At 41.5% G+C, this 25,391-nt stretch overlaps 1 protein-coding gene across 1 annotated transcript in view; it reads left to right on the top strand.

Moving 5' to 3' along the window:
- LOC142774850 (cell adhesion molecule Dscam1-like) overlaps positions 1-25,391 on the top strand; it is a 331,807-nt gene that overhangs the window by 106,810 nt on the left and 199,606 nt on the right. The window contains exon 2 of the mRNA XM_075875992.1: positions 18,352-18,524. Within this exon, the coding sequence (XP_075732107.1) occupies positions 18,352-18,524 (173 nt within the window). The remainder of the gene's footprint in view (positions 1-18,351; positions 18,525-25,391) is intronic.

The raw sequence follows: 25,391 nt of genomic DNA, 5'->3' as shown, positions 1-25,391 counted from the left end.
AGCCGAACTAAGTGGGGCACTAACGCCCCTGTCGCGCTAAGTAATATCAGCAAACAGCATAGCTGGTTGTCCCATTTTGCTCTTTTTTCTCATCCTCACCTTCACTTCGCTTCCCCATACTATACAAGGCCCTAATGCACAAGGCTATGATATGGTTTCCTTCTCTCTCTTTCTATCTCTTTCTCTACCTCTGTCTCTATATATTTCGTTCCGTTTATTCTCTTCTCGCTCAATGTTTGTGTTTTTCTGTCTCTCAGCTTTTGTGTAGTTCTCTCACCCGTAGACTCGCGATCACATAGCTTCTATGAAATAATGGTCTGCTAGCATGCTTGAATGGCCGATTAGTTGAAATTCCTCCTCCCTACCCCCTTGAACAGTGGATCAGAGATTTACATTATTATTACGTTACGGCTCTAAACGATACAAGTTGAGCGGCAACATTTTTAGTGAGATTGCTTTCGTTGGGACGTACGGGCTTACGTAAAGGAGTTCAATGCAGCTTCATGCATTAGTGACAAGTGCATATACGGCAAGAAGTGGTTACATCTACAAAAATATTACAAGAAGCGGCAAGTGTAAAATCTCAAATCAAAAAGTAAACAAAAATTGTGATGGGTAGCCGATTCGCCTATGCAGGAAGGAATATATATGGTGCCCAAGTAGATGCGCCTGTATCAACACAGCAATTGTAGTCAGTTGTTTTGGTATAAGTTGAGGCGTTACAGTGAAGTCCCTCCGCCACACAAAATTTATAATCAAGGCGCGTACACAAATCAACTTATTTATATGTCCATATGCTATAACACTGCATAAGTGGTAGTTGGTGGTTACGTTCTCTCCGAAAGGGTGCATGTTACAGAACCCCAGGTGGTCGAAATTTCCTGAGTCCTCCACTACGGCGTCTCTCATAATCATATGGTGGTTTTGGGATGTTAAACCCCACATATGAATCAATCAAATCTCTCCGAAATCACCTCATACACATGATGTTTCGAAGCTCAGTGTACTTGCCGTAAAAGAGATATTACAATTTGAAGAGCATCACTGAATCCTTAAATCAGAGAACTCTGACTTTTGATTATGGCTTTAATGACAAGAATTGTTTACTATTTCTGCGAAATATGTTTTAGGCCAGTACCTTTTTGGCAAAACTCTTTCAATCACATGTTCTTTGGCGAAACTCTTTCAATCACAGAGGGTGTGAAAACATCGGCGATAACTCCTGACAAATTCCAGTTGCGTTGACAATCCACTATCTACCTATAGATAATGCATAATACGGATATATGGCTCATATATGCCGCTGTTAGCCATCTGATGTGATAGCAGTATTGATGTTGCTTGATTTCAATAAAATTTTTCAACTATAACAATTTTTCAAGTGTATTTTCTTGCAGAAGCCTTCAATTGTCGTAATTATATTTTTTTCACAATCTTACGCTACCTTCTGTTTGTTTCTAATGAAGAGTGACTATCTGTCAGAGTTTCTGTTCAGTAATAATTATCAGGCGTCGTATGTTGTAAAAGCTACGATGTAAGTATGGCGCACACCCTGGAACCGGCGTATTTCACAATCTGGTGCTAATTAACGCGCGAAAAATCTAAGTAGATGGTCCTGTAGCATTTCGCTTCCATGGAACTGCAGCCGCCGTGACTGGAATTTTATCCCGCGACCTTCAGCCCGGATACACGTCATTCGCATAAACCATTGTACCAGTCAGACGGGTTGCAGGACAAGAGCACGCAACCTCATCTATTTAAAACTTTTTCATCCTAATGTTTTCTGCATGCCTATAAAAAGTAAACAAGATACGCATTTCAATACAAGTCGCCAGCGACTCGACGTGACCTCAATGCAACAACGAGCCAGATCTTCACTTTTTGCCTTCTACAAAGAAAAATCCTCAGCGGCATTGTCTTCGTGAATAAACTCCATGGCGACCTCTGGGCTTTGATGGTCGAAAGGCAGGTGCTCTAGAAGTTTCAAGCAGGCAGCCAATGGCGCGTGTTTCGGCACGCGCTCATCTTTGAGATCAACAAGCTGGTTCGCTTGAGGACAAACAGCCTTTGATCCCGCACAAATCGGGCCAGCTCTCTCCCTTTGAATACGCAGGGGCCACTATGCGAGTCCTTCGTTCCCTTGATGCCATGGTTAGGCCTGTCTACATGGCTTAGCCGCAGTGGTTCCTTATGATACTATATATAGATGGCGCTTGCCGGCGGCGTGTTTCCTTTCTTGCAACTTGTTACCAATGGCTAAAGTGGCGCGCCAATTTGCTTATTTTCTCGCGAAACGCTTCAAAAAGTGCCAGAATGTCGGACAGTGTGGAGTGCATGTTCACTCTCTCTTCCAACTATAAGGACAAGTTAATTCTTTGTGACCATTCTTTTTTAACCTTTTGTAGTGCGAACAATCCCAGTAGGTGAAAGAGAGTTCTGAGTATACGAGTAGGCTGCTGCAAGTAAGACCTTGAGGGTACCTGTACATTCATCGTTCCTTTTTCAAGAGAATTACTCTGTTAAGATTGTTTCTTGCGAAAAAGTAGAGTTGTTAATTGAAGAATCCCGTTCTTGTCTCGCAAATGGTAATAAATGTAATTCCGAGAGAATCAGTGCATACTGGGAATCAATGCATTGAGAAGCGATCTGCAGTGAGCTTGCTGTATATGCCGCTTTGTTTGACGTTTAGGGAATCGTGTCAAGGCAGAATGACATTTATGTGTGAATAAGGTCGCCATGCCCGATGCGCTACGTAAGCGCATCGGACATGGCCAAGACGCCGAAGTGTTTGTAGTTAGACGGACATTACGCATCGTTCTCGTGTAATCTCATCGGCGAGGGAACAAATATTAAAGTCGCTATGGTACGCATTAGATGCACCAAAGAACTGCAAGGATCACAAGCAACACAAACACAAGTACAACGAACGCATGCGCAGAGTCTCCGATCTTCACGACCTCGAATACAACTTGTCAGTGCGAGAGTTTCTCATGGAGTTTTGTGTATGTACAACAACGTGGTCGTAGCCATCAGTTGAGATGCTTGTAAAGTCTAATTTCATTCTCGCTGGTGCATATCGTCTGTCCTCAATACGTGCTAGGAAGTATCTCAAGCATGCTACCAGTGTGTTTTCGTTATTTGGACTGGACCTGTAACATTATATTTTATATGTACCTAACATGCCTAACGTTAAATGTATTCATCGGAGTAACCTTCAGTACACGAATACATTCACTATTAAAATATGTACATATCTGGTGTTCCTCATAATATATACATAAATATACATCTGCGTTCAGAAACGAGATGGCGTCAGGAAAAAATAGGTCGTTTGACATTTCTACGGCCATCAAAAATCTGACCGAGACCAGCCATCTGCGGATATCCCAACAGAATAAAAAATCATTAACTAGACAATACGCCCAAGCATAAAAGCAAATTAGGGCGTAGGTTTAACCTAGACAGGACTGCTTATTCGGAGCAGTTTTTTTTTAATGATCAGTATAGTGGCAAATTTCAGATGTCGGATTAGCAAGTACTCGTTCTGATCTGGTAATTGTCTCGGGGGCCTGATATGAAAAAAAGAAAACGAATTGGAGCTGCCTTTGGGCAGTTTATACATTAGAAACTCTGTCATCGCTTTTTTTGTGTGTGGAATTTTACGTAAACATTGGGGAGAGACAAAGAAACAAAGATTATAGACTACGTTTCCATACGTGCCCTGCGTAACAGCTCCAGTTCAGTCATCTCCCCATTCTTTTTCAATAAATCTCAAACTAGTCCACGCGCAAAAATAAATCATTCATACCGCTTAACTCACTGCACAGTTTCACTTTGAAAAAAAAAACGTTTTCTCGCGTGTAGCGTACAAGTGTGCAGAATTGCATGCGTATTCTTCAGCGTACCATAACCTACAGTTTCGTCGTAAATCATTCGGCCTTCTTTGTACATATGCCTATCTCTCTGACTTTGTTCGTACGCCAAAACAAAAATGTTGTCTTCGGCGCACGCGCTAACCCGCGAGCTACATCTATGAGGGGACGCGGGCAGAAAAGCTAGGCTCGTTTCGTGGGTAGGATGAAGGTAAAGCTCGTAAAAACTGCAGTATACGGTTTCCTACTCTTAGCGTTAGCCTGTTTTGGTGTATACTTATGCTCTGGCGAATGTCGTTTGTCTCTCTGCCAAAACAAGGGCACGCCGCAAGGATGCTGCAATCATTAAGTCTCACGCAGTGTGCGTGTTCGCGTAATTTCGAGAATAGCAACTTCGGTGCTCTCCACAATCTCTTGATATTGTCACAAATCAAAATTTAGAAAATTCACAGCATATCCACGGAGTGAATTATGATAAGTGGGGTGAAACATTCGGCCGTCTGTCCATCCGTCCATCTGTTAGCCTGTTCGTTCATCCATTCATCCATCCGTTCCTCTGCCTGTCTGTCTGTTTGTACGTCCATCTACTGCAACTACACTAGAGCACGCATCAAACAGACGAATGGACGAACGGACGCCTCGCCCCCCTTATCAACGTTCACCCCGCGGATATGCTGGGAATTTTTTTATGTAACAGTGCCATCTATCCTCTTTATACGTCAGCTATACGAAAACTACTAACGCCAATTTATAATATTATTTTCAAACACATAACAGAATCGAAAGTGTGGCTAGTTGAATATAGGTGGTGTAACTGTGGACCGACAAATATTCCAAAGGCATATACGCACAACACCTTCTAGTGAGCAATTCATAACTTAGAAATGACTACATGCATGCTACGTATGAATGTAGGGGGGAACGACTCAAGCCCTAATGAGTTTCGCCCCTAAAAACCTAATGTAGCTTCGCTCTAGAGGGGCGAAGCCCGAAAGAAAAGCGGAATGGAGCTGTCTTCCCTGTATTCATTTATTGTTATAATTATTGCTTTTTTTCTGTCATAGTGGTGAAGCTCCCTAGGGTGTGGGTCGTTTCCTCCTTCCCAACAGTTCATACTATGTAGCCAGCGCTAGTTTATGAATTTCTAACAATATATATATATCTGTCTATAAGCAAAATTTTATATAATATCACTAAATGGCAGCAGTGTACTCTTATGTTGATTACTAAAGTGCGGATTGGATAGATGGACACACAGACCGAGAGACAGACAGACAGATAGACAGACAAAGATAGACGACGCTTTGCCCCTCTCATCATCACTCACTCCGTGGATATGTTGCAATTTTTTTCTGTCTGTTAAAAGTACCTTTTTGTTTCTACTCCATTCTTTCTCGCTCTCTAAACTCTTCTGGTATTTTCTCAGTTTCTTTGCATATTTCAATATTTTCGTTATGCTCCTTCTTCCTTTAATTTACTTTTCTGTCTTAGTTTATTTTTAATTTTTCAGACATTTTCTTCTGTCTGTATCTCCGTTTATTTCTATTTCTATCCTACCTTCTGTCTCTCTGTATTTGTCTCTTCCTCTTACTGTCTTTCGCTCAATCTATCTCTCTTTCTTTCCCAATTGCAGAATTTCCTGTTCCTTTCTTCTCGTTCTTTGCCTCTTTCTTTTTTTTTTGATATGCTTTGCCATCTCCACTCCTTCTATCTCTCCATCTCACCATGATATATCTTATCGTGTTCTCACTACCCTTTCCAAACCTTCCGCCATACCTCACTAAAGGATGATAGGTTGTGTTATCCTAACATGCCTGGGTAGCTGAGTAGTTATAATGCTCCTCATTGGATCGAGAATGCGGGAACTCAAATTCCAAATTGTCAGAAATCTTTTCTCCAGACATTTCTCTTTTTCTTTCATTAGAACTCTTTCTCTCTTTATGTCTGTCTTCCTCTTTGTCGGTACTCATTCTAGCACCCATCAGGGTTACCCGAATCGTAGCTCAAACGCACTGGTTGTTGGGCTAGTTGGTAATTCCTCATACTGTAAGAAATTCAGCGCAACGTTTTACTCCCACAAACTCTCACACATGTGCTCACTCTTCCACCCGACAAACACTTACCACACACAGCGCTCACTACCAGTTGTTTATTGCACCTAAGTCACCCTCCTATATACGTGCACGCAAAATGCGTAAAGGCAATAATCAACACAGGCGCGCATCTAGAAAGCATTCAACAAGCGATACAGGAAGCGCCACCACCACAAGACAAGCTATCGTTTTATTTTTTTAGACAAATGGCCACAGTGTACACGCCACCCCCCTTGCGATAACATTTTAGATTTTCAAGAGTAAGGTTTTACTTCAATAAGAGTGTGCGTCGAAGATGCCTTTTATGAAGTTGAGTGTTTTTTAAAGCTGTGCTTAGTATTTTTTAAAGAATATGGCCGCGGACTTAGAATAACAACCGGCGTATCAAGAGGGTCCTGTCTACAGTTTTTAGACCTCAAGCTACTGTGGAACCGTGACCGTTTTGTACGTATTACCATCCTCGTCTGTAGAAGGGACCGCTATCGTATGATTCTGCACACTCTTACATTTTTAAAAGTGGAATTGCTTCAGTTTGCCTCAAATTTGCGTTGACAAAGACGTGCTGACGCCAAAAGCGGACTAGCTTTTATGATCAGTTCAGCCGATTGTCGGCGGTGGGCTTGCCTTTATCAGTCATAAACACGGTCGCTGAGTCACTAATGCAGAAGATGAAACGTGCAACACAAAGAGATGACGTTGCCGTGGATCCATCAGGTTTCAAGTATCAAGTCATATCGTTTTCACACAAGCTCCCCCACAAACATATGAGGGGCGCTGAAAGGCATGGTGTGGTCCTTATCTTATTTTTTTCTGGCAAAAACGCTTGCCAAGTTGTGTCCATGCATTTAGAAATGGCAAGAGACGCGGTTGCCAAAGAAACAAGAGAAAGTGTTTGTTGCCCCGCCGTGGTGGTCTAGTGGCTAAGGTACTCAGCTGCTGACCCGAAGGTCGCGGGTTCAAAACCCGGTTGCGGCGGCTGAATTTTCGATGGAGGCGGAAATGTTGTAGGCCCATGTGCTCAGATTTGGGTGCACGGTAAAGAACCCCAGGTGGTCGAAATTTCCGGAGCCGTCCACTACGGCGTCTCTCATAATCGTACCGTGGTTTTGGGACGTTAAACCTCACATATCAATCATCAAATCATCAGAAAGTTTTCGTTAAATCTTCTACGGGAGCTTTAAACTAAATTAAATTATCCCGCGGAAAAGTGTACATCGGGCAAACCATGAGATGCGTAAATGACCAGATTAGAGAGTATGCGCTAAAGGTTAAGAAACACGAAGTTAAGTACGCGTATTTTGTGATGCATACTGCCGCTCGTGGGCGTGAGACACGATTTACCGACACGCGTTTTTCTCGGAAGAACCTTGAAATCATGTGCACGTCTACCGCAAGAAGCATATTTTATTTTAAAAAAAGTAAGCATAGTTGTGTAAGAGAGATGGTACATCAAAAGGAAATATTTTTTCTTGAGGGAAGAATTTAGTGCTTCTAGCTGGTATTCTGGTTTTCATTCCTTTTTTTCTGTATTTTTTCGTATTTATTACTTTGTCGGGTGGTGGCGCTTTTTATGTGGCTTGTTGAACGCTTCCTACGTATCCACCTGCATCGATAATTGCCTTTGCGAATTTCACTGTACGTGTATAAGAGGGTCATTTAAGTACACTAAACAATTCGTATTGAGCGCTATGTATGGTGTGTGTTTCTCGAGTGGAAAAGTAAGTAAATGTGTGTGTGTATGGGAGTATCAAGTCGCGCTAACTTTCTTACAATAGCAGAATCGTGCGCCGAACAAATCAATGCGCGTGTTGTGTGCACAAAGCGGAACGTGAAGAAGAGGACGAAAAGGAGAAGAGAACAAAGATAGAGCACGCCAGTTCATTATGATGACAATTTTCTCGAAGACGTTACAGCAAATGGCAGTCGTGAACAGCTCCGCTGCTAAATTAAGCTCAGCGATGATGCTCCTGAGAAAGCTGAAGACGTTGCTTGAAATGGTAAGTTCACTTTAGTCACTGCGACAATTACATGCAATAACTTCTACTTCTTAAGACGGAAATGTTTATACTAAGGCCTTCTCTTCGAGATGCTCAATCCCTAACGAAATATCACTTTGTTAGTTATCACAGGGACTACATTTCCTCCTTATAGCGAGATATTGCCGATAGTTGTAGGAATTAGTTCATTCCCTCTAAATTTACTCTACGAGGATGTAGTCATTCACCGCTATTTGTTTTCAAGTTATAGTCATGCTTTCATCTGCCTCCATGAATCTTTAAAAGACACAAGATGAAAGAACAGCAGTGCTTATTTTAGGTTTATCAGGAGATAAAAGTGGCGTGGGTGGTTTAAGACCACAATATAGCGCCACCCGCGGCGGGCCACGCGCAATCGTATAGTCAATTCGCCACATAAAACGCAACAATTCAATCGCAACAATCACCTGGCGCAGAATTTCCAAGTGTTTCCTTTCGTAAATGTGATTTTCCACCGGTGAGTGAGCTTCGAAAATCGTATGCCTGGCATCGTGCTTCGCGGAAGTACTCTATTTCGAAACGTTTTGGCGTATGACGTTGTTGCGAATACAAGATTTGATTTGTGTGTACGTGCATGTGTGTGTAAGTGCGATCATCTATTCGATTTTCTAGACAAGTACTCTCTTCTCTTATTCGTCATTCAAATACTGGGCTGGAACTGTTTCAGAACACTCAATTTAACGGTAAATCAGTTGGACTTTTGAGCGAAACAATTGATAACCACGAACACCATTAGTGATTCATTCCACGCTGAGTCTTGTTAAGTACTAACTCTACCTGTGGCAGAATATTTACTGCCGCATAAACTATGCAGAAAACCCGGCTTGTGCATTATTGATGCACCTGCATCGGTTCCTTTACTAACATCAATACTCGTAATGGTCGGTCGCTATACGTGTTTATGCTTAGCGTTCGTGGAAGTTAAAGGTTTTAGGCAGTTTTCAGCGCTGTAGATAAATCAGACGAAGTACGGCGCTCGTACTTTATGTCCTCGTTCCCAACAGGCTTATAATCATGGTTTATGCATAGTGCAAAGGTAATCTATTCACACAGCAGTCGCATAGCGTATGGCAGTGATTGTGAGTGATTATATTAATAGCTCTGAGGCTTGGCTATATGTACACTCATGAGATGGGAAAGCCTACATGGTTCGCTAAGCGTATACGTGATAGTTTGAGAAAGTCACCGGAGGAATGATGAGTGTGCTCCGCACAAAAAGTAGGTTTACTTGTATACCTGCCGTATCTTATTGGGAAGAGGGGCGGGTGGGGTAGACTACTACTGCGCCTGACTTATTTCGCTGCTGTTTCTGGATTCTAGTATATCTGTAGTAACCACTGAGTCAGCAAATGACCGTAGTAGGTCTTGAAAATATGATCTAAAAGAACGAGTTTGTAAAGCGTTCTATTATTCTGTATGATTGTAATAATGGTAGGCTGAATTAAGGGTTGATGGTTATAAGAATGCATTATATTATGCAGTCGCTGTCAGGGAGACTGAACACAGTGGTTTATGTAACTATCATGTGCCTCAGAAACGAAGCTAGTGCAGATGCAGTGCGATTGATTACGTTGCCTCGAACGAGAAAAAAAATGTAAGAATACTAGATATTGCAGGTCAACGCTGTTGGTTTCAAATCAAGTTCTGTTTACGCTAGAGATAGGGTTGACAAGATCATTACGTACCATGTAAAGGTGTAATACAAGAAGGTCATTATCATTATGTCCCTACGGAAACTTTCACCTGCGCTTTATCGGCGACGTTTGCCACACTGGGATACGATAGTCGTATACGTCGTGGATACAGCACGAATGTCGTAGGGAGGTTTATGCAATTGACATCTATTTCCGAATCAGGAAACATTGCCGAAAGCATTGGGATGCTTCTAGGCCTTTTATGTTCTAATGAGCTCACGCTTGATATAAATAAAATATTCCGACTGTATAGCAGTGAGATCTCTCCAACATGACCACCCTAATTCAATTAGAAGCCACAGTTTTGGCTATTTCGCCAACAGAAATGGCTAATTCGCCCAGAGAGAGAAAGGGTTATTTTTGTGCTAAATAGCCACAACAGTTGCGTCTAATTTTGCATTAGCCGACCAGCCAAACAACCTGCACTGCTACAACTCCTTTAGCTTGCATTGTTGAACGTAGTACTGAGCTGTGCACGATTGCACAGCTCAGTACTACGAGAGGATAAAAGTATTGCGCACGTCATCATGCATAGCTGACAACGGATTCAGTTGTGTATCCAAGAAATACTGGACAGAGTAATAAATTTTCTCTTCATGATGGCACACAAATGATGTAGTGCAAAGTACAGCTTCCGAGATTACAGTTATAATTATATTACGCATTTGTTATATCTTTGTTTCAAAGGTACGTCAGTGTACTGATCATGACATTATATTTTATTATACCCAAAAAAGAAAAGAGAAGAAGTAGACTGGTATAGATACAACCGATAATGCCTAAATTCACTAAGGTTCGGTAATTAACTTTCTTGTGCTTGTTTATTTTGTCCTTTTTGGTTGATTACATGCAGATACAGAAATTTTCTTGTGCTCTGGAAACACAGAAGCAGTGAGAATTTCTTCAAAAGAAAAAGACGTCAACTGCTTCTGATTGGCGATGGAGTTTCGGCGTGTACTTCCTCGTGATTTGTGAACGAGCGTTGAGAGCCTAACGGTGACCAGTGGTCTCCCGGCCGACCATATTATTTTGCACTTCACTAGTATACCACATTTTTCCACATACTAGCTTATACGTAGCATCAAATATTATTTTAATATATTTTATTGGTTCATACAGTAATTCTAGCTCCTTATAAGGCTACAGGCAGGAAAATAGTATAATATACAAAATTAATTTAACCTATTTTAGAGAGCAATATACAGAAATCACGCCATATTAAGCTAAAAACAGGGCTCCGCAGAAGCGATATAGGCGCAGTGTGTCAAGCACGATTTGCGAAAACAGATTGCAGAAAAAAAACGAGAGAACTTATCTCACGTGAAGGGAAAAAAAAGTGATGATGCGACAGGCAACTCACATCGAGTAAAATGAATTTTAAAAAAGCGTTAAAATGCGCTTTCAAAAAAAAAAAACGGCAGGCCTGCGTGGTAGTCGCAGCACAGTCACAGCGAAAGCTAAACGAGGGTGCTTTCAGAACCTTTTCGAAACACTCATTGGGTAAATACTGCAAGCAGACTTGCTTAGTGCCCACTAGGGCATTAATAATAAATTTTTTGGTAGTATGCCGGCATTCGCTATGCTAGATGCGTGGTATCTGCTAAACACTTGCTAGGAATTTTATGCCTATTGTCCATGCAGTGGCTGATGACGATGAGGAATTATGGCTGAAGTGGGTATGCGCCACAGTCATTAGGGAAACAAGAACAAGTTTTTGTAATGGGTTGGAGCATTGGACGACCCACTCGTCACGCTAATCACATTTTGCGACGACTGGTTATTCGTTCGCTGCTGTAAAACGCTTTATAAGTCTTATTAACGTGATTGCTTTCCCGACATCAAGCCTGCCTGAGGCACAATTGTCAACAAGTCACAAGCACCGGAGTGACTCAGTGCTGGAATATTGAACTGGCACCCAGCGAACCCGAGTTCAAGCCACACTGTATCATTAGGCGCATTTTTTAAGGGGCGAAGCTCCTTGTAGCGGCACCCGTTCGTCCCTCGTAGTCATAGTTGCAGTGTGTAACCAGCCTTGCATTTTGACCTCCGAGGTGCTTCTGGAGAGAAATTTATTCTGTGCGTTGTGGAACAATAAAAAATCCGCAGCAGGCGCGTTAACTAAAAGCCCGATTCTCCTGTCTCTCATTCCCCCTTAACAGCCATTGGCATGTACATTGACCACTATCTGACAAGAAAGGGTTGCTACGTTATACTCGCTGGGCGTAACCTCCTTGGTTTTAGAAACGTTTAGCGAGCATTGGGCCGCAGTGCCATGAATACAGTGAACTAGTATATACCATGAACTCGAGGTTGCTAAAGGTGGGAAGTAGACACGAAGTGCAAGCCGTAAGAAAGTGTGCGAGTGCCTTCGTTCGTTCAGTCCTTGGAATGTCCGCTGGATGGCGGTGCTTCTATATGAGGAATATATGATGAAAAGATACGAGATGGTGGTACTTGGAGTGCTGAATAGGTGGACGAACGGACACACAGACAGATGCATGGACGGACGCACGGATGGCTGCACGGACGGATGAATGCATGGACTAACGCAGGGACGGGTGCACAGATGGACATGTGGACACACGAACAGACGCACGCACGGACGGGTGGATGGACACACGGGCGGCCACACAGATGCACGCATGGACGGATGGAAGCAACAACGAATGGACTGACGGATGCTTCGCCCCACTCTCCATTATTCACTCCGTGGATACGCTGCCATTTTGTTTCTATTTTTACGAGATGTGGTTACGGACACTGTCGGCGGTGGTGGCGGATAACATGCAACAGCGCGTGACCCGAGTTGTGATCTCATAACAGCTTTCGCTATAAAAAAAATCGGTGGATACGATGTACCTGGAAGTCAACATTATATGAAGCATGCGGAGGGAAGATAACCATGTTAAAAAATTTTTGTTGAGAGGCACGTCATGAAATGACACTAAATATATGTAAAAATGCACACACAAACATATGTTGAAGAGTTGCGGATGTTTATATCAAGTCAAGTCTTGTTTATTAAATAGTTCCGTTGAGTTACATGGTTAGCGTTATTACAGCAGGAGGTCCCAAAGTTTCAGAGAAACTGACAGGGGGACCTCCTATGGCTACATGGATGGGGTAATTACAAAAAAATACAGCAATAGTATACGGACTTGCGAGTAATAGTGAATAAGCTTGATTAACCATAAAAATACGATCAATACATAACAAAACGGTAATACTCACTATTGAAAAATAACATGGAAATAGTTGTTTGCACTTGGAATATAACCAGTTGTTTGCACTTGAACAAAGATGCCAACTGGAACATGCGTATTAGCAACACCAGAAGCTGATATGAAGCGCTCACACTCGCGAAGATGCTGGCCCTGAACACTGCTACATAAATCGACTTCAGCGCATGGTACCTAACTACAATTTACATTAACCCGACGTGACGGCTGTATCATAGGGGTACATACGTAATGTTTATAAAATTGTTTAGGCAGCACTGCAACCACTGTTTACGTTTCACGAAGATTAGCATCCACTTGAAAAGTAGTTCCGAGACCTGGCATAGTTATGTGGTAAAATGCTTCATTGCCACGCAGAATGCTTCGGTTCAGTTCTACCTGGGAACCTGACATTTATGCTTCGCATTCATCGAGTGGACGCTACCGCTATCGGTAGCGTCGACAGGGGCACATACCCGCCCGTGGGTTTGTGCCACCATCTGGCGGGAAGTGCATCATGACGTACGTGCCGGGATTGTGACATTATGAATGTCTTGACCAGCGCGTCATGTTCGTCAAACAATCTCACCCTCCCATGCTCATTTCGGTTCACGTCAAGTTAAGGGGGTGACCAAGGGGGTGACCAGTAGAGCACCGAAACGTAAACGTAAGTGGCTAGGCAGACAGACAGACAGACAGACAGACAGACAGACAGACAGACAGACAGACAGAGAGACAGACAGACAGACAGACAGACAGACAGACAGACAGACAGACAGACAGACAGACAGACTTAGGCAGACAGACTCAGACAGACAGACTCAGGCAGACAGACTCAGACAGACAGACTCAAATAGATAGATAGATAGATAGATAGATAGATAGATAGATAGATAGATAGATAGATAGATAGATAGATAGATAGATAGATACGCTTAATGTCGCCGAAGCTCGCTAAGAAATGCTTCACATTAAAAAAAACACAATAAGTACAAAGCATATGGCCAACGTTTGAAACCGTAACGGTTGCGAATTATTCTTAAAGCGAACGTTGGCTAACTACGCTGCAATGACCACTAGTTTTCGCTAATTCATGCATCGTCCCGGTTAGCGTTTGGTGGTAGATGACGATCGTTAGCTATTTCATCTACATATTTCATTGCGCATAGTATAACGCAGACAGGATGACAAGAAATAGGTTATGAAAGAACAAGCAGATTTACCTTTTTCCGTCGTAGCTTTTTTAATTGATATTGCGGAAGGAGCGTGGTGGTTCAGGCTAGTCGGTAGGTGATGACGATTGTTATGTAGCGCCAGATCAGAAGGACGGCAAAATGTCAAGAACTTTAGCACTCGTCTTTTTGACTTAGCTCTGAGCTCTTGCAATAAAAATTGTCCTTGTGCGAGGAGGTGATGGCACACAAATTACGTGGCGGCAACTATGTATACGTATCTTTAGAAGGAATTGAGCTTACAAGATAAAAATATTTAGGCAGATCATGCACCCTGTTGGGATCAGATTCATGCGAAGCAGTCGGCGAGTATATGTTCATGCTAATTTTTTCGACTATCAGCCAAGCGCTACAAGGTTACGTGTTATAATAACACGTTTTTTTAAAGTGCAGTAACGTGTGCACATCGCGGGCTTACGAGGAATGTCAACTACACAGGTGTTTGAACGCTCACTCATGGTCTTACGTAACGTCAGTGCTCATGTTCGAGCATACCCGTTAGTATTTTAGAAACGAAGCACATTTTAAGCTGTGATGATGAAAATTTCATATGAAACTTTCGTTCGCGTATTCCGTCGTGGTTGAGCAACACTTTAATATAGCTTGTTGAATTATGGGACTACAACTGCAATCTTTATTAGACTAATATTGAAATAAAGTTCGACATGACACCTTTATTGTAAGAGTACATATGGAATTGCTACTGCTTTGTTATCGGATTAGATAGCCAGCACTGCAAATACAAGTGACGGTGAGCTAACAATACATCTGCAAAAGGTCTTACTTCAAGATAGTTCAAAGGCCTGGCATGGCCGGGCTCAGGAGTATACAATACCAGACTGCTACTCAGAATGCTTAAGTTTTATTCCTGTGCCAACCCTCATTTCTGTTCTTTGCAGACATCAGGTAAACGCTGCAAATATCAGAATATAACGCGATGGTGTTAGAAATATATTCTTTCGCAGAAATTCCAGCATCAGGGTCGGCTCGGGTTGCCGTTCATTGTGAGCGAAAAATCCTCATCTTGTGCGTCACCGAGAAATCGAGAAGAATGGAAGTAAAATAAATCATAAAAAGTTCTATGACTTAGCGGGAATCAAACTCAAGACAATCTGACTACAAAGACACGTGCCTGCTTGTAATGCCGTGAAAATAACTCTAACTGCTTGAAAATGCGGTGAATGTAACTCTCATGCTTTGCCAACATAGGCGTCTTGTACACATGCTTCAAAATACTACGTGAAATATTGCAGTTATATTGCATGCCGCAAGCGTACATTAGGATCAGGCATCAGATCATGCGATTATTATGATTACTTTATGGCTTAAAATCGGTAACCCACAACAAAAGGCATAAACATTACTGTACGTATTTCCTTATGGCCAAGTAGTCGGTGTATAGCAAGTTAGAAAAGATTTCTTGCACTAAGTGGAGTACGCACTAGGAACAGCGTATCCCTATAGCATTTAAATATTAAAATGAAAACTTAAGGGTCTCCTTATTTGTTTCTTATTGCTTTAGCATTCAATTGGCCAATGGAAGTTCTAGCTGTTCCTGCAGGAACACATGAACTGACAATAACCTGAATACTCTCATGCCGCAGCACGTTGTTATTGGTATGGTTTAACGAAGTACGCGACAGGATATTTTGGTATTCACATCAAAACCCGGCCGACGTATTTGTCGCGTCGTCTTACCCTCTTGTGCTAATTTAGATTGTCAGCGAGCTGAAGAGGTCACCACGAAAGCACCCTTACGTAATAGATAGATAGATAGATAGATAGATAGATAGATAGATAGATAGATAGATAGATAGATAGATAGATAGATAGATAGATAGATAGATAGATAGATAGCATAAATAAACGCTCAATCTGGCTTAGGTTTTTTAAGAAAAGCTTTCTTGCGGCAAAAACACGTCAAACAGCATACCCTCTTACCGTCTTACCCTCTTGTGCTAATTTAGATCGTCAGCAAGCTGAAGAGGTCACCACGAGAGCACGCTGACGTAATATATATATATATATATATATATATATATATATATATATATATATATATATATATATATATATATATATATATATATATAGATAGATAGATAGATAGATAGATAGATAGATAGATAGATAGCATAAATAAACGCTCAATCTGGTTAGGTTTTCTAAGAAATGCTTTGTTGCGGCACAAACACGTCAAACAGCATGCTCGCGTTCACATAAAACCATAAGTGATGCATTGCAGATGCAATGAACAAGTCAGATACCACTATAAAAATGTGAAAAAAGGATATGCAAGGTGTGATTATAATTTTTCTAAAGACGTATCCAGTCATCATGGAGATTGTCTCATGCGAGTTACTAACAAAACATAGCGTAATACCAAGGAGATTGAAATTACTCGGGACATTAACGTAATAGGAACAATAATTTTGTGATTATAACCAACAGTGACACTGGCTTCAAGAAAATGTTCGAATGGTTTTAGCACACGTCTGTAAGTTTTCTCTTGTACTCCAGTTCTTCGGTGCGGACGTTTCATCATGACTGTGTACCATCTAGTCCCCCTCATCAATTTACTATTTACAAAAAGGTTGGTGAATGTCCACTCATGTCGACTGCTGTAGAGGTCAGTCAGCCTAAGGATAAGTCGAACAACTCAAACAACTGGCACTGAAATCAAGCCGCGTCTTTTAGTCAGAGTGAATCCGGGTGTGTAGAAGATTGGTGAGATTTAGTCCGAGAGCTCCACTAAGAACAGTTTCCTTGAGTTCGAGTGAGCCCTGTGCTCAAATTATACTTCTTGAGTGAGTTCATGTGAGCTCCACATCTTTTGCTGACCTGTGGTGCCTTCTACATAACTTAAGCCTTATTATCAGCCTTATTTCAGGTGATACTGCTGCATACCTACACATGGTTTAAAGCACATGGTTTCACTCCTCAGTTTAATATTTATTGATCGGACGTTTCACTTATAGTACGCTGCAATGGGTTCCTTGATTTGCATCTCCCCAAACTCTTCAATAGGAAGTTCTTGAAAAAATAAACAAAGCCAGTTACGCGCATGTGTCATTTGAGAAGACAGCTGCGCTGACAGGTGCCATCACCTGGCGAATCCAGACTAAGTTATTTCGTCTTTCTACTTCATCATATTGCTCTCCTTACCTTTTTCTTTCTTTTGTATCGTTTCCTATACCTTCAATTTTCCCCTTTTTCGTCTTTTTTTTTTCTTTCTTTAGGTATATCTTACCATACCTCCTTCTCTCCTCCGTTGTCTCCTCCTAATCCCACCGTAATTACTTTTCACCTTCCCTTTTCTTCCCCAGCCATAGCTATGCCATACCCCACTTAGGCAATGATTCACCTCCTATATCCCCACTTTTTCTTCTTCTCACCGTAACATAATCGAGTCCTCCTCAGCTTTCCTTCTCTTTCTGACCCCCTCACTAAGCTGTACGACGCTAAGCTATGCCATGTTTCACCTCTCCCCTCCTTATTTCCTACCTCCTCACCCTCACTTTCTATTTCTAACCGTCTGCCACACTACGCAATACTTGACTATGCTATTCTAGGTGCTGCTTAGATCATACCCGCTTTATGCAGCACATAAGCACTTTCAGCAGCTGGTCACGCGAGCTAGCAGAGCGAAAAGCTTAAACAGCCCCACTGTTCAGAATATCTCTCGTGAGGCATCTCTAGGTAATGTTGTTATGATAGCACCATTAACTCCTTATTCAAAGTATGACTTCAAAAGGCTCTGCGTAGATCATCAAGTGCTTAAGATATGGGTGTTATAGAGCATTGACACTACGGTCGAAGAAGTTTATTATACGCCAATGAACTCATAAGTGCACCCACCCCGACCCACACCGACTCACCTCAAGTCCTGGGTCTTCATACGAGTGAGTAATAGTTTGGTGAGTTTGAGCACGAGTGAGTTCAGTTAAAAATGTTAATGTGTTGGAGTCCGTGGGAGTCCAGTTGAAAAAAAAAGTTTTCTGTGTCTGATTCCGAGTGATCCAGGGCTGCAAAATACACTTGATGAGTGAGTCTGAAAGAGCTCACCACATTTTGACAAACTATGCTGATGTAAGAAATTCTCTCATTTGACGTCAACATTGTGTCTTGTGTCAGTGCAACAATGTTTTCGTGTTATGCCTGGACCACACTCTCAGTTGTTTTTTCCCATTCACTTTGTTTTTGCAGCACTGGCAAGCGGTCCTCACCGCAGTGGCAGTCGTGGGCCCACCATTGTTCTCGAGCCACCTACTGTGGTCGAGTTCTCGAGTGAGACAGGTGCCGTACTTCCCTGCTCAGCGCAAGGCCAGCCACAACCCAGCATCCGGTGGGAGAAAGAGGATGGGAGCCTAGCGTCAACGGTGAGAACAGAATAGTTATTCAACAAGCATTAAAATGTCAGCGAGTTTCTAACATTGCATACTTTAGCAGGCAGAGCAAACAAGAAAGACACAAGCCATAGACAGGGACCAGTACCAGCCCTAATGAAAGTGTATCTGAAGTGGTGGCAAAACTTCAATTGAAACTAATGAGTAGAAAAAGTTGGTGGCGCATTGTAGTTGATTGATAAAAAAAACATTAATAGATCGTCTGTCTGTTTTTTTTTTGCGCGTTAGAAAAATACAGTATGACGTACTAACACACCCGAAATACAACATTGCCTAAGCTCATTGCCACTGTCGCCATCAAGTTATCGCACGGAGAACTAATAGCAAGCAAAAAAAATAATAATTATGTGGCGTGAAATTTCACCACGCAGCGCGAAATTCACTTTTAAATTGCTTACATTTCACACATTTTCGATTACTCCGTGATCTCGTTCCATCTTTATGACTAGCCAGTTTCTTGAGTGAGAGAAAAGGGTTATCAACAAGAATGATTGCGTAAGAGCTTGATTTATCAGCAAAATAGTGTACTTGAAAGATAATCCAAAACAATTTGCAGATGAAGAATTTGTGATTTGTTCATGAACACAATATCACAATAGTTGAAAAACTGATGATGTCCAATCGAGTAAAGCCACTGAAACGAGACAGCAGCCCTGAAACCACCACTTTGGCAACCTTACAGTGTAGCGTTCTTTCGTAGCATGTTACGATAGTTATAGCGCGAGAACAAAACGACGAAACAGATACAAGCAGGACACGAAGGACACGTGTCCTTCGTGTCCTTCTTGTCTCTATGTTGTCGTTTCGTTCTCGCGCTATAACTATCGTCATGCCATACCAACTAGCCCAAGCTGCTACACTTCTAAGCAAGTCACCGTCACGAAAGGCGAGGGCCCGCCAGCCTTACGCCAGCAAAAGGAGTCTGCAGTCACGGGAGCAGTTATGTGACATGCCAGTAAGCCATACATAAGCAAATAAATGCCCTATGACAGATAAGCACGAAACTACCACTGAGAAGTGAGTTTAGCCAAACTGACTATACAAAGCGACAAAATAAACGCAAGCTCGAATTGCACATTGCCTTCACACGCCCCCATTTATGGCGCTCGACGAAAAAATAAAGTTCCTTTTTGTCACGTGTTACATGAGCCACGAAGTAAAATTTTAGTTTACTTTGGTCTATATAAAAGTAAGAGCATTCGAAAACAAAGGTCATTAATTTTTTTGTTAATTATCAGTCTTACCCAGTCGCATATCAAGCGTACAGCGTTTGTGCAGTATGTTTTACAATATGTGCAATATGTTGTTTGTACAATAGCATTTGTGCATTAGGTTTGTGGCCATATGTTGTAGATCACTATTCGCTTAAAGTTTCACCCCCAATAGATTTTGACGTTTGCTTGCGATGCTTATTTATTTCTCAGAGAACACTAAAAAGAAAAAAAAACATATCGTCACGCAAGAACACATCATCGTGCTTCCATAACTATAATAGATAACAGCACACCATAACAGATTAGCCGGAACGTATGACGGTAGCCATGCGAACAAATGACGGTGCGGTTAAAAAGACTAAAACTGAAAGCTTACGACTACCTGACACATGCACAAACATGAGCATTCATCGCAAGGAAAGCCAATGCCCCGGTTAGCTTCAAGGAAAGCTAACTCCCAAAGGTGAAGATTCAAGGGAGGCAGGTGGATACACACGCGACGTTTCTTTTGAATAAAAAAAAAAAAGCTGCCAAAACCTCTCCAGAGATTTTCTTCGGGTTTCGGTGCATTACTGATGTCGTCTTAAAAAGCGGTTTACAGCCACATTTCCAAAAATGGGACGAAAAACGATAACAAGGTGACACTTTTAACCGAAGAGTTTTTATAATCTTTGAGCCTAATGTTCAAACATCTGCCAGTCTGGCCAATGTGTTTGCGTTCTCAAGAAAAAGGAAGGCAAAATATACTACGAGGCTAGTGCAGGTGACAAACTTGTGTAACATCATGTCTCTGTTGCTTGCTTCTATGTTTGTTTTTTGAGCTACCCATTGAAGTTATTTTTTGCAGAATCAAGTGTTCCGAATCTGAGTATGTGAAATAATCATGTGCCTATTAGGAGCGTGCGTTAGTGTTCGGGATACCAAAAGAATGTCGAGCGTAAATGAATTTGAAGATTGGCTTTTTCCTTTAGGCACTAACCAAAAGCTACATTAGAGGGAAAAGCATATTCTACAGGTTAGTTTATTGCTCTTACTAATATTCAATTCTTTCTTTTGTTTTCAAAGGGCTGCTGTCCAAGATCTGCTGTAGAAAAAGACTGTTAAAGTGATGTGATAGCAAGGCTGATATGAGCGATTGCTCAAGTGACAGCCAGCCATTTGATTTCATTGAAAGCAACGTGTCCCTGTTTTGGAAATATGTTATTGTAAGAGACTCAATGAAGAAAAAAGAGAATAGAGGGCGTTGTGCTGGCTAAAAAATACTCGAAGCGAGCACATTCAAAACTCGAATTCTTTTTTACATCTTTATAGATGTCAGTACAGGCTAAGCTAACATTACACCAAATAGTCCTGCAGTTCATACTTGCTAATTGACTTATTGATCATTTTATTTATTTTCATTGATTGGTCTATTTGTACCATGATTATATTATTGATGGATTGATTCAAGAGTGGTAAAACGTTTGCCTGTCGAGGCAGCCAATAAAAAAAACTGACTATGGCCTATATTTTATTCACGAAAAAAAGATGCGTCCTTCAGTACACCTTCGATTTCTCTCTGCAGCACCTAGACGTCCGATCTTTCATAAAAAAATCATATGGCGTGCGGAACGTCCACCATTTTTGTCGACCATTTTTTTTTTACTTTATTGTTTGGAGTAACCGCCGTCATTTGGACGTTCTATCAGGCGTCCCGTTCTAGCACGTTTGTTTTCCAGTAGCGTAGCACAACAAAATATCAAAGTATAACGCACTTTGACGTCTGAAAACAGCAGGCGTGGTCAAAAGGCGTATAGTAGGGCGTGAGCAACTTGATCGTATTGTTGTGCTCACTTTTATAGCCTTGACATGGAATACTTGATGCTCATCTATATGGATTCATCCGTCCAAAAGCACAAACCGTATGAATATAAACTTCGAAAAAAATATTAGGTTCATAATAAATATTTGTTATAGTAAATAATAAATAAGTAACCAATAAAGGAAGAGACTGGGAATAGCTGGTGCAGATGCATTCGTACAAGTCTGGAATAAACTAATATTTAAAACACAGTTGGAACACTAAGCGCTTCTAATATGCGAAGAATCGACTGCATTCTAACAGACACATTTACCAGCTAAGCTGTTGAACCGAAATTGAGGCCGTTGTGTGTTCGAAGAAAGACCTCGCCAAGCGATAACGTCCCCATCCATCACCTAGCAATGCGTCGGAAGAATGCGGGAGGGGAAGAAGCCAGAGGGAAACACGATGAAAAAGGAAAGAAAGAGAAGTGAAATTTATTTTGACTAGGTTTCTTGCACTGCAGCATAAAAGTGGGTGGCCTCTTCAGTCCCCATGGCTTGCTGCCGCCGTCCTTTTACGAATCATAGCTGGTTTTGAGCGTACTGCGTCACCAGCAGAGCCTTCCACTGGTTTTCCAATTCTGTCACTGGATATGCTCTTTTCTCTTAGTTTTCGCTCTGGGTTGATGATCATGTTTACTTAGAGTTGTTCTTGTACTCCAGCACCATGTGGGATGCATGTGGCGAAGGGTACTGAGCATGTCCCGATGGGCAAAACTTGCAGTCTCGCCCATGGGTTCGGGTACATATCAATCTGACGTGCGGATAAGTTCCAACGGGGAGTCTTCTTCAGGTCACCTATGGTTCCCTACTCAGACTTTTGTGTGCCGGTGGGTACCACTTTTTCTGCTTCCTGCAATACGCCAAAATGTCTGTGAACTCTTTTCGTATGCGTTCATCTTTGTTGTGACAATCATCGGTACGTGTTTTCTTCGTGTCGATGATGACTCGGTGTACATGATATCGAACCGCAGCCTGCCCCTTCTTGTTCAGCGCGAGCGACTCGTGTCACGCCGTCTACAAGTTGGTTGTTTTTACGGCCTTGGTGCTTTTCATGACGTTAAATTATGTAATTTTGATTCTTCCGTTATTGTACATCTTGTAAGCTTCTTATGAATCTGCTACCACTTTAACCTGGGCCTTACATGAAGCGAGGGCCAAGTAAATACCCGGTTCTCCCGCTGCACACGCGTCCTTGGCCCGTAAGAACATTTCTGTCAGTTCTTTACCATTTTAGGTGGCCACGCTGCTTGCGAAATCGTCCTATATCTCACTTTTTTTTCATTGCTACTCGTGTGTTTGCGCAGTTGTATCCCAGCCAGTCTTCCCCACTTGTTGTACTCAGGATGCACCTTTCCTTGTATGTTGATTGTTTGTGATCTCGTCCGGGACACAATGAGGTTGATTCATGTCATATTTGGCTGGATCACCCGGATCTTGGAGTAGGGTCTTACAACTAACCAGCTTGTTTAAATTCTACCCTTCCACAAGCAATCTTACCTGTTGCACGCTCCCATTTTGAGCAACGTCTTCGTGGATAATGTGGGCCTCAAGCCGATCCCAATCCTTTGGGCACTCCCGACAAGGGTGTTGATCTAATTTCGTTGGCTATTTTTCATGCTACGTATGGGATCTCGTAGGTGATAATGCTCGCGATCAGTGCTCGTATCCTTTGCGTGTACTTCATTTTTCTTTCAGTCCATGTCTCCGGCTCTTCACCCTTCTGACCACGTGACTTTACTCTCACATGGTTTTCTGAATCCCTTCCCATTCAGCTTCCCACATCGACACTAGACACTCTTTCTACTTTCAATTCCTGCTCCCGTGTCTGCTATTGTTGACGATCTTCTGTGCGTTTTTTTTTTGCACCAAGAGCTAAGATTTTTTTTTTTTGGAGCGCACTTCATTTCATATGCTTCATGGTATTTTTTTTTGTTCTGTCAACTTCTTTTTGCAGAGCTTCTTGCGGATGGTTGGTGGGTCCTTCATTTGTCCAGGTGTTAACGTTGTCAGCATATATTGCACTATAACACCCTTCTTTTTGTTAAGGTTTGTTATCTGACGAGTTCATCGAGAAATTAATATTTCACAAACTAGAGCCTCTTGGCTTTGCACGATTAGACGGGTTTTGAAACAGGGCACCCACGCTTCCAAGGCTACCCGGCTATCAAAAGGTGCAGTGGAATAAGCGTTTATATTATAACATTACGTTGGTTTGGGTGAGATATCTAGCATAGAACAAAGAGAAAGAAAGGAAGCAAAAAGTAACATAGACAAAGAGACAGACATGCGAAGGAAAGAAGGAAAGAGAGAAGAAAACACTAGGAAGAATAAGATAGAGAGGCAGCATATCATAGTCACGCATAGTATAGCATATAGCAAAGTGATGAAAAGAAAAAAAAAAGAGGGTGAAGAAGAGGAGGAAAAGTAGAAAAAAAAAAGCTTCGCATAGCTGTTTATACTCTAGTGTGACGAAGACTGTGAAAGGGCAGTGAGGTGTAGGAAGACTGATGTGAGGGTGAAGATGGCGAAAAAGAGGAGAAAAAGACCGAAAGTGTCGTTGTATTCACAGACTTAGCTTCGCAACTGGTACGTAGTTGCCGCTATTTTTGCTGTCATTGAGTTCCAGATATAACGTATATACACATTCGTGTTGACAGCATTAAAATTCAAGACGCCTGATTGAGTTTGATATCACGTGGGCTATACGCTTGCCTACAGCAGCTATCAGATTTACATACTTGTTTTACGTATAGGCTACGAAAACACGATAGTAGATACAAAGCTGAAGTCTTGTATATATATATATATATATATATATATATATATATATATATATATATATATATATATATATATATATATATATATATATATATATATATATATATATATTTATATAAATATATATATATATATATATATATTTATATATATATATATATATATATATATATATATATATATATATATATATATATATATATATATATATATATATATATATATATATATTCGGAGGTCGTACGTGCGATTTCTGCTCACGGCAAGTTATATTTTCATCCACTTTTTTCTTCTTATTTTCATTACATTGGCTCTAATAACTTCTCCTATACATTCCTTGGCATTATTGTCTGTTCGATCTCATTAATATTGTGTCACAACACGGAAAAATGAGCCCTTAGGCATACACTTCTTTCCCTTATTCAATAACGATGGTGTCGTACTGGGAGACTTGGTGCCGTTATATTGTATACGAGGGACACGTTATGTTGTATGGTCAGCTGCCAGCTCGTAATAAGTTCACGTGCTACGTGACGCCACACAGGCTCGTAAAAGAGTGTTCCACACTCACCGCAATGGTTACAGATGGCGCTGACTGACACTCCCACGTTTAAATTCACACATAAACCCATCAAAGTGGCTGGCGGGATATCCACCATGATAGCTCAGTGGTAGAACATCATGGTGGATATCCATGTTGCTCTACCACTGAGCTATCTGACGAGTTTGAACCTACGACCTCGAATCGAACCTACGACCTCGAATAACATATATATTATTCGAGGTCATAGGTTCGATTCCTGCTCGCGGAAAGTTATTTTTTCACCCACTTTTCTTTCTTCTAATTTACATTACATAGGTTCTAATAACTTTCTCTATACATTCTTTGGCAATATTGTCTGTTAGATCTCGTTATTATGGTGTCAAAACACAGAAAAACGAGCCCGCTCTTAGGTATACAGTTCTTTCTCCCATATATATATAGAGGCTGTTCATCTCT

This window comes from Rhipicephalus microplus, chromosome 2, assembly GCF_043290135.1.
Source record: "Rhipicephalus microplus isolate Deutch F79 chromosome 2, USDA_Rmic, whole genome shotgun sequence".
In the NCBI taxonomy this organism is placed as follows: domain Eukaryota; kingdom Metazoa; phylum Arthropoda; class Arachnida; order Ixodida; family Ixodidae; genus Rhipicephalus; species Rhipicephalus microplus.
The sequence above is the reverse complement of the archived record's forward strand: the minus strand, read 5'-3'. Positions and strand labels throughout refer to the sequence as shown.